At 39.8% G+C, this 14,046-nt stretch overlaps 1 protein-coding gene across 1 annotated transcript; it reads left to right on the top strand.

Moving 5' to 3' along the window:
* The first annotated feature begins 1,258 nt into the window (after window positions 1-1,258).
* LOC136425825 (pancreatic triacylglycerol lipase-like) lies at window positions 1,259-13,256 on the top strand. The gene is made up of 12 exons (XM_066414764.1): window positions 1,259-1,351; window positions 4,034-4,130; window positions 4,991-5,289; window positions 5,782-5,907; window positions 6,313-6,415; window positions 8,527-8,643; window positions 8,935-9,051; window positions 9,598-9,697; window positions 10,755-10,885; window positions 11,615-11,774; window positions 12,366-12,451; window positions 13,087-13,256. Exons 2-12 carry the CDS (start codon window positions 4,052-4,054, stop codon window positions 13,254-13,256), a joined length of 1,488 nt encoding a protein of 495 aa, XP_066270861.1. The 5' UTR covers window positions 1,259-1,351; window positions 4,034-4,051.
* The last annotated feature ends 790 nt before the right edge of the window (window positions 13,257-14,046 follow it).

Genomic DNA, 14,046 nt, shown 5'->3' with positions numbered 1-14,046 from the left:
ACAATGCGTTGAAAAGGTAATACATTGTGCATTGTATACAGAGATTTGATAAGCTAAATTGTGCAATCTCAAAAGTTGAAAGTATTTGTGAATGGTCCCATACATAATTACTCGGTAAACCAGTAAATGCACCGCTTCGGGGTGTATTCCGTCTCGATTGATATGAACCATTTATCAAAATTAGTTCCATCCCAAAAACATAAAATTTAGTTTTCAATATGGTGGTCAAGTCCCATACTGTATTAACCACAGACAAAACAAGCTTGTTTTACTTTTGAAAACTGTGTAAGATATGCACACAGATGTCACTTACTATGTCAGATGTTACCTTACTGAACGCCTAAGGGCATAAAATCAGAGCGTTACTATACTTAGCGCGGATCAAGGTTAAGATAATGGTATCACAGTAAGCAAAAAAAAAAAAAAAAAAACCGCTATAGAATGAGAACAAGGATCCAATTATCACAAGTGTTTAAAAAGTTTGCTACTTAATTTGCATACCGGGCTGTTAAAATCCCGATGTCGGGGCTAGGCCATTGGCCTCTCCTAGATAATTGTATAATTACTGTGGTCTGACACCAGGTCAGGCGGGCGACCATCAATATCAAATCTGTCAAACACACCTTCTAACTTCGTCGATAATGAGTGTTGTTGCAGACAAATGTTGTGGCGAACGCGTGCGAATGAGACTGAGACATTTAATTCACACATTTTACTGCTTTGCTGTATCTTGAAAATACGCTTTTCATAATTTGTGTAACAATTGACTTCATAATTGGAATATCATGCCAACCTTAAAAGTATGATTGAAATGACAACACACGGTGCGTTAATAGATTCGTTTTTTATCTGTGAAATTCGTTGAGTGTTCTGTCAAAGGTTACTTCGTAGCGGGATCGCAGCGAGGTTGCCAATCAAGACGAATCGGGATGGAAACAAAGTCATCATTGAAGTGTTTACAAGGTTTGCTACACCATTTGTATACCGGGTTGTTGAACTCTCGTTTTAGGACCTAGATGACCTTCAGCTAATTGTCCAATTACCCGGTACTGACACCGGCTGGTACGGAAAATCTTAAATATTCTATCATACAAAATAACATCTGACGTCGTAGATAATTAGTGGTGGTGTGATCTGACATCATGGCCAATGGCTGCGACTGACGTGATTTTTTTACCAATCATAATGGTCGTTTAGAGTGACGTTGACGTATCCTATTAATAGAAGGTATAAATATGCTAAACACCTAGGGGTGTATTAATAGGCTTGACACCCAGTTTAGTTGTTCTGTACAGTCGGACAGTGAACAGTTGGCTGACACACCGACTTCGTCGACAAACAAGACATAACTGTATGTACTTGTCTCACTAATTTTAATGCATTTTCTTAATCTATTATACTTACACTATCATCTAACACGTTTCGGTATCTTTTATGACGGTAAAAGTGCCAATAAATAGGATTTTTAATGAGCTACACATTTGTTTTCGTGGAAAGATTAGGGATATATGCCACCTGACCTTTTTTGTTAAGCCTGAGCTATTACGATTTCACATTTTACCACTGCTAAGTTTATCTTGTGTATTATTGAACGGATATTCTGAGATGTTACCTTTCCTCGGAAAGCTGTGCAAAATATTGTGACGTTTCTACCGCAGTTATTTCTTTTTTTGTTTGCTTGAACACGTTTGAGACTTAAGGGGCGTGACGCTCGTCTCGTTGGGCGGGTAAACAAAGGTACGGCTCCCGCCTAAAATATCTTAACGTGACGCTTCAAATTGACAGGATCTTTACTTTCTAAGGAATCGTTTTATCATTTCTTCACTGATTTTCAAATCAACCTAAGCAATGACTGATTGATTTTGATTGATTTTGATTTGATTTATTTGCACATATCAAAATCAGTTTGTAGTACATAATTGAAAAGAATAGAACAAAAAAATACACGTGCTGGGGGAAGCAGAAAGCCATGATGGCTTATACAAGGTCTTCCCCCATCTAGAGTAAAAAAAAATATATATATATAAATCTAACAATTCATACAATGTTAAAATAGGCGAATATCTAAAAGATTGTTTTGCTATTGGAAAAAAAAATGATACTCAAAATAAGCCCAACTTGAATCATGTAAAACCTAAGATAGTAATTTTGTTGTAGTGAACAGTTTTATTCCAAACGTATGTCTTGTTCTATGTTTACTGTTGTTGCCATACTTTGTACCTGCTCCAATAGCCGCGCAATTAAGTTTTTCTTCTTCATGTACACAAACACAGACACACGCACACACACACACACACACACACACACACACACAAACACACACACACACACACGTTTATGATAGTTCGGTTTTGAAAGCATATCTCGACACTGTTAACTATAAAACATAGCTGAAAGTACATCTATCGGTTATAAGCAGTATTATAAAAAAAATGATAATTTTGGTGTGTGTTGGGGGGGGGCACGAAACCCATGTTGTATTCGTTCACCTGAATTATTTTGACCTATTTCATAAAGCCGTGCCGTCTCTGCAATATAGCATTGTGCCTTTTTGTAAGCTAATGGATGTATATTGGCAGTTTTGTCTGATGAGCCTTTTCCCCGACAACAATGAAACTCATAACGTGGGTCAAGGATCTGGGCGTAGATAACGAGGCCTGTTCGAGAAAGCATGTCTAATTTATGCTACAGTCCCATTCCCAATCCGAAGCTTGTGGAAATGATAAGAAAGATATGCAAAAGTCAACGAATGACATAAAACATGAAAAGATTACTCCCAACCATATCTTGTATTTTTTTTTATATGCATTTTTGTTATTTTTCTATTTCTAGTTTTCGCAAACAGCCCGTCGATCCCCGGATAGGACGGTAGCATTAGCCAAGCACGAAGGTTGTATCAATAAGCGATTAAGCACCAACTTTGACAAGATTGCTGGCTTAAGTTGTATTTTTTTCTTCATCTGATGAATGCATGGTGTTGGTCTAACAGTGCCACACGTGTAACAGAGGGGTTACGCAATGAACTCGAAGATTCGATTCAGCAATGTTGCTATCGCAAATGGTTGTAGTTTCATTTTTTTAGATCAAGTTGGCATTTCTGAAAGCACAGACCTGCCGTAACTTTTCCCAGTCTTAAATCTTTAACGCGCAATGTTCGACACGTTTGCCATTATCCCCCTTCATTGATTAAACGTACATGGTAATGCCTATATTATCAACATGGCCTTGGAAAACAACAAGCCCCCTCCCCCCACCTTTCAAACAAAGTTCAGTCAGGCTTTAAATAAAATGAAACATTAGAGATAAATATCACCGCAGTCATACTGCCTCTACCAATGCTTTTGGCTTATAATATATATATATCACATGTAATGGAGCAGGATACACTGGTGTGTCGATACAGACACTAAGGCACGAAGGTCACACAAACAAAAGGTCTCTGACACGAAACCCGACCTTGAACTCGCTGGTGCCAAGGCAACCGACCACCCTGTACATTGACCACGTTTCTGTGGCCCCTACAATACAAGTCATGTTCAACCATTCAGGTTATTCAATGGTATAATTCCGTGAGTGGGGCCAACTTTTAAAATTAGGACATGCACTTCCTTTCAAGATTAACCTTATAATAACCCCGAGGTGATCATTACTGGTCAGTTTTGATGATAAGCAATTTGTGGCCTTTTTTTCAGTAGGTTTCAGATGTTCGGTAGTTGGTACGTCCACCAATTGGTTTTCTTGTTGCAACACACAGTGCATATATGTCCACATGTCCATAATACAAGTACAAGCTTGACTCTCTTGAACTTTCCAGCAGTTTGCCTATTTTAATTCTTTCCAACCTTTTGTATCATTGGTCAATGCCGCAAGCAAAATTGTGTTGGAGCTAAGCCTGCTCCACAGCGCCATCTTTCGGTACAAATTCGTAAGGCATAGATGAGTTTTATCAACGATTTGTGTACGTGTACTAACATAACAATTGCCATCTTGTAGAATGTTTTGATGCAATCCCTAATCAGAGATTTGTGTTTAGGTGGTGTACGCTGACACGATGGCATCATCGTGTACATCCGGTCCCTGGTGGATAGCGCTGGTTCTGGTCGTGACTACTACAAGAGTAACTGCGCAAGGTATGGTTATACTTACTTACTTTACTTTGGTCGACCTTACAAGGTTATACTACATGTTTTAATTTCTAAATATCATAGATAGAGAAGGTCGGGTCATCATCATGTTTTCCCTGATATTTCTTATTTTATTCTGTCAAATCTTCAAATTTTCTTCTTCTTCTGTCAAATCTTCAAATCTATTCAAATCTGCTGTGATTCGGCCATGTGCCAAGCGACCTGAACTTTGGTTAACAAAAAATAGGTGTTTTTCTTTTTCTTTCATTTTTCATGAATATGGCATGCCTTTTAGCCAACAACTAATCAAAAAAAGGTATAAGATGTATAAAGAAAAGTAGGTGTTTTCTTTATTTATCTTGAACTTGCCTTTTAGCCAAAAATGTATATTTTTGCCTCCCGTAACATTGTATTACAATAAAATAACCTGAATTTGGTATTTGGGTGTCTTGGACATATGCCTTCAGGAATTATTAAGCCATCAGCAGTTTGTTTAATATGTAACTATAAAACGACTAATTGTGGCCATTTTGGGCCATTTTTGTACCATAATGTGTATCTTTTTTTTCGGTGCCCTAATATTACATCCGGATGATCAGAAATTTCAAATGTTGCCTTTCTCGTTAGATGAATCTTTTCTTTTGCCTGCTTTATAGGTTTATTCTCAAAACGTATATGGGTTGAGAACAATGTAACATCGTGACGTAACGCAATGTAACATCGGGCACGATTTTGTAATAAACATATTAACACATGTAAAATCTCTCGTTACCATGCTGTTGTAGAAACTTTGCTCATTCTTGTCCAGGTTTTTGCTGTAGTAACCTGTCTAACGATATTTTGTCATTTCTCCGTATGTGCGGAAGGCCTTGAGGTATGTTACAACGGCCTCGGATGCTTTTCCAACGCCGCGCCTTTCTTTAGTGCACAGCGACCTCTATCGCTCCTACCGCAAAGTCCAGCAGATGTGGGCACGACTTTCGGGCTCTTCACCCGAGAAAACCCGACGACACGGGAGAGGGAGACACTGCTGGCTGAAAGGGACGATCTCCTGGAAAATTCCACCTTTAACGAAGGGAGACAGACGAAATTCATCATACACGGTTTCCAGAGCAACGGGCACGGGTCATGGGTCTACAACTTGACAGATGAACTTCTTATAGAGGTGAGGACATTCTGAAGCTAAAAATTGGAAGTCACTAAAGCGGTTATTTAGGCAGTTTATTGAAATTGTCTCACATGCAAATCCTCTATATCGAAGGTCATTCACTGAATCTTTTTTTTAAATTAATTGACGCCCATGGGCAACTGTGTGTCAGTGTGTGTGTCAGTGTGTGTGTGTGTGTGTGTATGTGTGTGTGTGTGTCTGTGTGTGTGTGTGCGCGTGTGTGTGTGTGTGTGTGTGTGTGTGTGTGTGTGTGTGTGTGTGTGTGTGCTTCTCACCTACGAGGAAAGCATTACGGATTAAGGAGTGAAGTCCGCCATCTCCAACTTCACTGTTTCGTATGCGTTTTGTCATCGAGTTATTCTATTGTGTCAGCCAACGATTGATAAAGATACACGTAGTTTGTCAAAGATTTACATTGGTTATTCTTGCAATAGGCAACCGAAAGGATGAAAAACAAAGAGATTTAATGTTTCCTGTTTTTTTGACCAGGGTGATTATAACGTGATCGTGGTTGACTGGAAGGACGGAGCCAGCCGGTCATACACACAGGCGGCCGCCAACACCCGCGTCGTGGCCGCCGAGACTGAGAGACTTATCCGGTACCTCAACAACCGGGTAAGCACATGGAATACTAGAACTATATAAAACATATTCTATTCTGTTTTTGATAGTTAGATTCTATTCGATTCTAAAAAGTTCAAGTGTTTTTATTGTAGTCTTATTTCATTTTATTCTATTCTATTCTATGATGTTCTATTCTTTTTTATTGCATTCTTTTTTATATTCATCGATTCTATTTTACTTTATTCTATTCGATTGCAAATGATCAAATAATTGCAAAAATGTATACTAGGAATATAATTACGGTCTAAAAGTTTATTTGAATGATCAGTAAATATTTTAATGCTATTGTGTCCTTAAGCCATTACCCATAGCCAAATTCTAATGAATGACAACATTACATCTTGTTCAAAATTATTTAAGAAAAATATAATTGTGTTTGTTCCCGATGATATGCAGACACGAGCGGACATGACCCAGATGCACATTATTGGGCACAGTTTGGGCGCGCACACCGCGGGGTACGTGGGACATAGACTGGGCAGTCTGGGCAGGATAACAGGTACATATATGTCTATATACGAGGGGTGATCAAAAAGTCCTCAGCCTCTCTCAAAAAACGTCGTTGAACAAAAATTTTTCTTGCACTATTTTTCAACATAGTCTCCTCTGACTTCAATATCTTTGGTCCAGCGATGTTCCAGCATTGCTACCCCCTGCTGGAAGTAGGTTGCATCTTGGGCCTCTAGATAGGCCTCAACAGCATGGATGACGTCATCATCAGTTTCGAAACGGTGCCCACGTAAGTGGGACTTCAGTTAAGGAAACAGGTAGAAGTCCGACGGTGCCAGGTCAGGGGAATAGGGAGGATGGGGTAAGGTTCAAAGCCACATTGGGTCGCTGCTGCCACTAACACCTGAGCTGTGTGAACAGGTGCATTGTCCTGGAGCAACACAGCACGCCAGCTCGGAGCTTTCCTCTCCTTTTCTCTATGATAGCTGCTTTTAGCTGTCGCAGTTCTAAAGCATAGTACTCTCCATTGATGGTTTGACCCTTTTGCAAGTAGTCAATCATGATGACTCCCTCACTGTCCCAGAAAACAGAGGCCATGACCTTGCCGACCGATGCCACGCGCTTGAACTTCTTGGGTGGCTGCGACCCATTCTTTGTCCATTCTTTACTCTGTTCTTTTGACTCTGGATCAAAGTGGTGAACCCATGTCTCACCTTGGGTCTCAAACCTCTTGATGAAGTTGGCCGGATTAGACTGGAAACGGGCCAAAAGTGTCCTGGAAACTTCCAACCTGTTCAGCTTCTGATGGCTGGTTAACATTCGCGGTACCCACCTTGCATTTTGAACTGAGCCATAACTGATGCCCAGTGCATGCTCTATATGTCGGATGGTCACACTTCTGTCATTTACAATCATAAAATCTTCAACTTGATTGTTCGTGGTGGCTGTTTTCGGGCGTCCCGACCTTGGGTCGTCTTTGGCGCTCTCCTTGCCTCGCTTAAAGTTAGCAACCCACTTCTTTACGGTGGAATGAGAAGAGGAGTCCTCACCAAGTGTCTTGACCATGTCTTCGTGGATTTGCCTGGGAGTCATCCCCTTTTTCTTTAGATATTTGATAACAGCACGAACCTCTGTGGCGTCCATTTTGTGATTTTACTTCACACCTGCTGATTTTCAAGGGGCGCCACGCGCTAATTAATGAATATGAAAATTTGCATTTCTGTGGGCAGTGTCTTAAGATGTCATAGTATACAGTTATATCCAAGAATGGGAGTTACAACCATTGCTTCCAGGTGAGGCCGAGGACTTTTTGATCACCCCTCGTATGTACATATCTGTCATACATGGTACGTGGGACATGGACTGGGCAGTCTAGGCAGGATCATAGGTTGTACATATATGTCATACATTGGACACAGGCTTGGCAGGATCACATGTACATATATGTTATACATGGTACGTGGGACATAGGCTGGGCAGGATCACATGTACATATATGTTATACATGGTACGTGGGACATAGGCTGGGCAGGATCACATGTACATATATGTTATACATGGTACGTGGGACATAGGCTGGGCAGGATCACATGTACATATATGTTATACATGGTACGTGGGACATAGGCTGGGCAGGATCACATGTACATATATGTCATGAATGGTACGTGGGGTATGGGCTGGGCAGTCTTGGCAGGAACACAGGTAACTAGTTGTACATATATGTCATACATGGCGTCGCGGTGGCGTAGTGTTACGCCTATATGCCGTTTACCGGGTATGCAATTCAAACAAACAAACAAAACATGATACGTGAAACATGGGCTGGGCAGTCTGGCCAGGATTACAGGTAACTGCACATTCTTCTGAGAAACAATCTTACACACTATTCCAGTTTCCCATACGACACGAAATGAATCTAACGGTACTGTCACGTCACGTCTCTCATCTATTCTATTGCTTGGTTGCTAATTTGGCGTTTTTCTTCGAAGTCACGTAACGATACACATACATTGTCCTTATTAAGATTGTGTTCAGGCACTAACAATATATCTAGTTTGAATTGGTCACCGGCAAGCTATACTTTATAGGAGAGCGGTACAGCTATTAGCGTACTATTTGCACCCTATTCATCTTTCTCTGAAATAAAATCCCCACTAGGCCTGGATCCCGCGGAGCCGCTGTTTGAGCACACGGACCCGCTGGTGAGAATCGACCCAGAAGACGCAGCGTTTGTGGACATAATCCATACAGATGGCTCCAGTATTCTCACTGTAGGTGGGTCTGTCAGTAAAAGTAATATATATTGCTTCAAACGTTACATAATTTCATACTTGAAAGGACATAATTCATGGTAGCATTATGCTTTAATTTCTTAATCAAAAGCTGTCTAATTGTCAAAACTAAAAAAAAAGTCGATTTGGAATTAAATAATAAAGTATCGCTTTGAAATACATGCAGCATATAACGCATGAAAAAAGCGTTATAGAAAAGATAAAAAGATAAAAAAGATAAAAAATGTGTTGAGTTGAAAATTTCGTGATTTCGTTTTTGTCTTGTACTCGGCAGGCTTTGGGCTTGACCAGCCGGTGGGTGACGTTGACTTTTACCCAGAAGGCGGTACGCGTCAGCCCGGTTGTGGCACGGAGAGCATCCCGTCTAAGATATTCTCGGACGGGTTTCAGGGTGAGAGACTGTGCTGTGATCTTGTAATCGTTTAGGTGCCTTCCTAAGTCACCAGCACCGACCTACAACCTAATTACATTCAATTTGACAGAGTTATGCACAAAAGCTGTGTAATTCATTCCTTCAATCAGGGATTTGAGTGGGAAGCTGATATTACGTTTCATGTGGTTATCTTTGATGTTGTGATAAAATTCTTTTTTTTGGTTAGCCTTGACACATAAAACGTTAATATACTCACTCACTCACACATAAAGCGTTAATATACTCACTCACTCACACATAAAGCGTTAATGTACACGTGGGTATAAATAAAGACACAGACACAGAGTTATATAAAGGTAGAGTGTAAGGTTTGCGTTAGTCAGCATTTTACGTAGGCACCGAACCCTTTGGTCATGTTTTTTTTTTACATTATAAAAATATTTTTGCAACATCAAAAACAACACATGATGATGCTGCATTAACCAAAGACACTTTGGTCAAGGTTCAACCATAAATGAATGAAAAGAAGTTCGCAGTTCCTTATTTTGTTACCCCCTGATGTAGCGGCTAAGAGGGCCCTCAGCTGCAGCCACAGCAGAGCTATAGAACTGTTTACCGAGTCCATCAACTCCCCGTGTCAGTTCACGGCGTACCCCTGCTCCAGGTGAGGATGGTATCGCCCTTTTTTCATCACTGCATGTTTATAATGGTTGTTAAAGCTGGAACTCCCTACCTGCTAAAGTTGTTGCTGCGGAGAGCGTTAACCAATTTAAAGGAACCCAAAGCATTTTATGACGCTTGACCCTTGAATAGAAAACCTCCTATTTCTAGTAGTTCCTACACATAGTAAGTTTTAATAACACTATACCATTACATATCGACATTAAATGATCAAAGATACGATGTCGTTGTGTGGTGAGAACTGATATAAAATCAAAGCCCTAATAGACTGATCCTGACTGTCCATTACAATTACCGGTTCGACCAATGAGAGAGTGACTGCATATCCGTCAAATATTTACCTTTTATGTTGTATTTTGCATTTCTACGTTTTGACGGAGGTGGGCGCAAGGCGAGTGAGACTTAGAAACCTCAATGTAGATTATTTTTATGCCACTTTTGAGCACTTTTGATAAGAAATCTGAACGCAAATGTGGCATTAAATGTCAATTTTATAAAGATAACAGCAACTAGAATAATTCCAGTTTTCAAGCCTCAAAAATGCTTTGGGCGTGTTTAAAACTAAGCTAGACGAGCACTGGAGAGGGCGCAAGTACGAAGTATAAAAGGAGACAAGATCAGGACACAACAGGCAGACGCCTTATATCCTGCATATGGTATCAAGGTTATGCAAAAATGTGGCATCTTCCTACTGTCGAAGCTAGCGAACTTAACACCCTAAAGTAGCAAGGGGGCGTTAATTGCCACTCATACGATCGTATGCTTTCGCGGTAAGAGAGAATCATTTGATAACTTAGTAATTATTGTGCATAGTGTACATTAAAGTACTCTAGTGAGCAGATTTGGTGTCTCGCTTTTGTAATGCAATGTCTTAGAAGGTTTGTCTAGAAGGGTAAGAAATGTGAATTCGTCCATATTACTTACCATAGGTTAATGGACAAATCTACATTTTATATAAGCTTGTACAAAGCTTTCATGACCAAAGCTACCTTCTAATAATAATTCTATACAGATAAACAAATGTCTCTATCTGTGTTCAGCTTGGACGACTACGAGGCTGGAGACTGTAATGACTGTGCTGGCAGATGTTCTGTGATGGGGTTCCACGCGGACAAACATGGCGGCAGGGGGTCGCTTTACCTCAACACCAACGACAAAGACCCCTTCTGCCGTGAACACCTTTCCATTGTTTTAGCATGAATTTTATTGTATTTAATCTTGAGATTTTGATCATAAACTTAAACATAAACATAGTAGTCAGATTTCGCAACAAAACGAAAACAAATTGTGTCTGCAAAATCCCATTTGGCATTTTGCCTGCCACTACTTTGTTGCTAACAGTGATGACGACATTGTTGTGGTGTGGAACTGAATGTCGTGAGTTTAAAAATGTAGAACAGTACAAATCTGCCAAAAGTTTGTGAAAATATATTTCGTGACGTTTTGTGTGCTGGGATTACTGTGATATATTAGTCATCTACAACCCACCTGTTATCAGACAGCCTGAATAAGAAAAAAATCAGAACAACGGCATGTCCAGAACACGAGATCTCAAAACCGAAAGTTCCACTGCAGTACCGTAGCAAGCCGCTAGGGGACTCAAAATCTACCCATTTCCAGGTCTAATCAAGACATATTCACATACGATGTATCAAAATAATCCATTCAGGCCTTCTTGAGATCTGCTGTCCATCCACAAACAAAGTTTGACACACAAACGCTACAGAAAATATAATCTTCTTTGCGAAGGTAATAATGGTAGGAAGTAAGAATTTATTATGCGAATGTGCTGAACAATGGTAGTAAAATGTCAGCGCCAGAAAGATCATCTTTTTATATTTCCCTTTTTGGCCCTAATGTTGCTTGGGTTGCTTTTAAGATTTTATTTTATTTGATACAGTAACAGACGTGGCCCTGCGGAACCGGAGCAGGTTCTGTGTGCAGTCTCTCACCCGTCAGAACCAGACTGTGATAGAGGGGTGCATCAGCGCGATGGAAACAGTCTTCGTCAACTACACCAACAACATGAAGGACAACGTCGCGGAGGAGATCTTCTGCAGGTCGGTAATGATTCAGTCCCGTTTCCAATCCGTGGCCCGGCCGGGCTGTTTGCGACAACGAAAAATACAATAAAAAATGCATATCAAGAAAATACACAATATATGGTTAGGAGCATGTGATTATTTACGCTTTTTGCATTTTGTTGTCTTTCCTATCATATTTTTGTGCCAACAAGCTGTCCGGCCGGGCCACGCTTTGGAAATAGGACCAAAGCATAACAGGGCACCTTAAAGAAACCTAAAAGCTGTTTTGAAGTATATAAGAATCTATTGCAACTTATATACAAAGATTATCCATGTTTTCGTCTGTGTCCCTCTCAAGAGGCCTGATATCACCTATGTTATAAGTAAATATCGATTTAAATAAGTGGTGAACCGACAATGCAGTCATTGTCAAAAATTCCATAGCTGAATAACTATTTAAAAGGTTGACCATTGTGGCTTAAACTGTAATTTGATATATACTTGACACAACCTACCTTAATGAATACGTCACCTGTGTTTAAGTAAGAAAACTTAAAGAATTCTAGTTTGAAAAGACACAATTGATCCAACGACTAAATTCGGTTGTTTTCTGCTTCCTCGGTGCAGTGAGTACGAGAATTTCTTGGAATGTGTCACGGCAGTTCTGGACACCGTTCAGCCTTGTAAAGACACATCCGTGAGAACCGTCATAGGTAAGTCAGATACACATTGCTTGTTTGTTTAGCATGGCTGTGAGGCGTACCTTCCTAGTTGTGTACAGAAAGTGCATGCTTCGTAAAGCAAGACTGTAAGGTTTAATTACTCACACTGAGAAAGAGTGCATAGTCGTATGGATAAGTGTGACTCGCCCTTAAACGTGCTCTATGTGTGGATCTCCTCAAACACATTGTTATCTAGGTCGACCGTTTCCCAAGCTAAGACATTATCATTAATCTACTTTACAATTGAAATTTGTACTGTCGATTTTTTCAAATTCTCATATTGATGAACGTATTAAGCTACCGTAAAAGAAAATAACGCAGTATTAAGTATAGTATAGATAAGATGTATCTTTATTATTATTACCTATCTATAATCGTAAATTCTGTCTCTACAACTCTTTTAAACACTTAAAAGTGTCGTATATAAGTATAATTGATTCAAAATATTATTATGAAGTTAAATAACGGAAATGACTCCATCAACCAATCGTATTCCCAGTTTAATTCAGTGCGTACGTTGCGCGCTCTACAAAACTGTGATATTCTTAATGAAATAAACCAATCACTTACATTTTAGTGCTGATTTTATAACGCTGATGTGAAATGGTACTGCTGTTCTCTTCTAGGTTCAGCCTACACAAACTACTCCCTCACGGCGAACTATGAATGTGACGTTCGGGAGAGGGGTCACCGAGGTGGCCAACCCTCCTCTCTGAGACAGACGTGTCTCAGTCTGTGGGTGAACATGGCTGCTGTTGCACTTTGCCTCTTCTTAGTCATGAGGCAGGGCCATTAATACACGGCACGTTGTGTCAGTCAAGTGATTCTAATGCAATGACTGTTTGTAACTGAAGCACCTTTTGAGGCCCTAGGTGCAGTGGGTTGATATCCACTGTGTCTAGGAAACAGTGAAAGGTTTTAGAACATTTTAAAAATAAATAAAGCAGCATGATCAACTCTATGATGAGTCACACGTTTTAGATATCATCCCCTATCTTTCATTGATGACTGAGAATAAGTCCGAAGAAGCTGGTGTGTAACGCCTAACGTAGGTTTTACCGGCTTTATAGATACAGATAAAGAAGAAAATTGTTTACTTCATTATATAGATAACACTTGTCTTAAGACTCATTCTCAGGCATTGATGAAACATAAGTGATGCTATCTGAAACGTCTGACTCTTAAGAAAATATACAATGTTGTTGTACTAGCTCTTTAACCAATAAGTGAACCTGACATTCGTTTTAGAAACTGAAAATGCTGCTCAAATGAACGTTCTATTCGCTTTTTTTCACGTCGTTATCCGTATACATACAACATAACCATTTGCACTAAAATAACTTAATTCAGTTTCGGTTGAAGGGCTTGCGTGAGAACAATAGAGTAGTTGCGCCGTGTAATATTGGAGACTTTGTTAACAAAGAACAAAGTGATATGGTATCAATGCCTTATTTGCACATTTGTGTTTCCGTTCCGGCGCCAAATTGAATTTGGAAACTTATTTTGCTATAGTTTTCAGCTATTAGAGTCCATTCCAAGTCACCAAGAGGGTTGTTATTGTCATAATTTACAAATGCTTTCAATCT

Source organism: Branchiostoma lanceolatum, chromosome 19 (genome assembly GCF_035083965.1).
Source record: "Branchiostoma lanceolatum isolate klBraLanc5 chromosome 19, klBraLanc5.hap2, whole genome shotgun sequence".
Lineage (NCBI taxonomy): Eukaryota > Metazoa > Chordata > Leptocardii > Amphioxiformes > Branchiostomatidae > Branchiostoma > Branchiostoma lanceolatum.
Note: the sequence above shows the minus strand (reverse complement) of the source record. Positions and strands in the feature narration are given on the sequence as shown.

Coding starts and splice junctions, on each gene's coding strand:
- LOC136425825 (XM_066414764.1), top strand. CDS start 4,052: ATGGCATCATCGTGTACATCCGGTCCCTGGTGGATAGCGCTGGTTCTG. Junction 4,131..4,990: donor TACAAGAGTAACTGCGCAAG/GTATGGTTATAC, acceptor TATGTGCGGAAG/GCCTTGAGGTATGTTACAAC. Junction 8,644..8,934: donor CTCCAGTATTCTCACTGTAG/GTGGGTCTGTCA, acceptor TGTACTCGGCAG/GCTTTGGGCTTGACCAGCCG.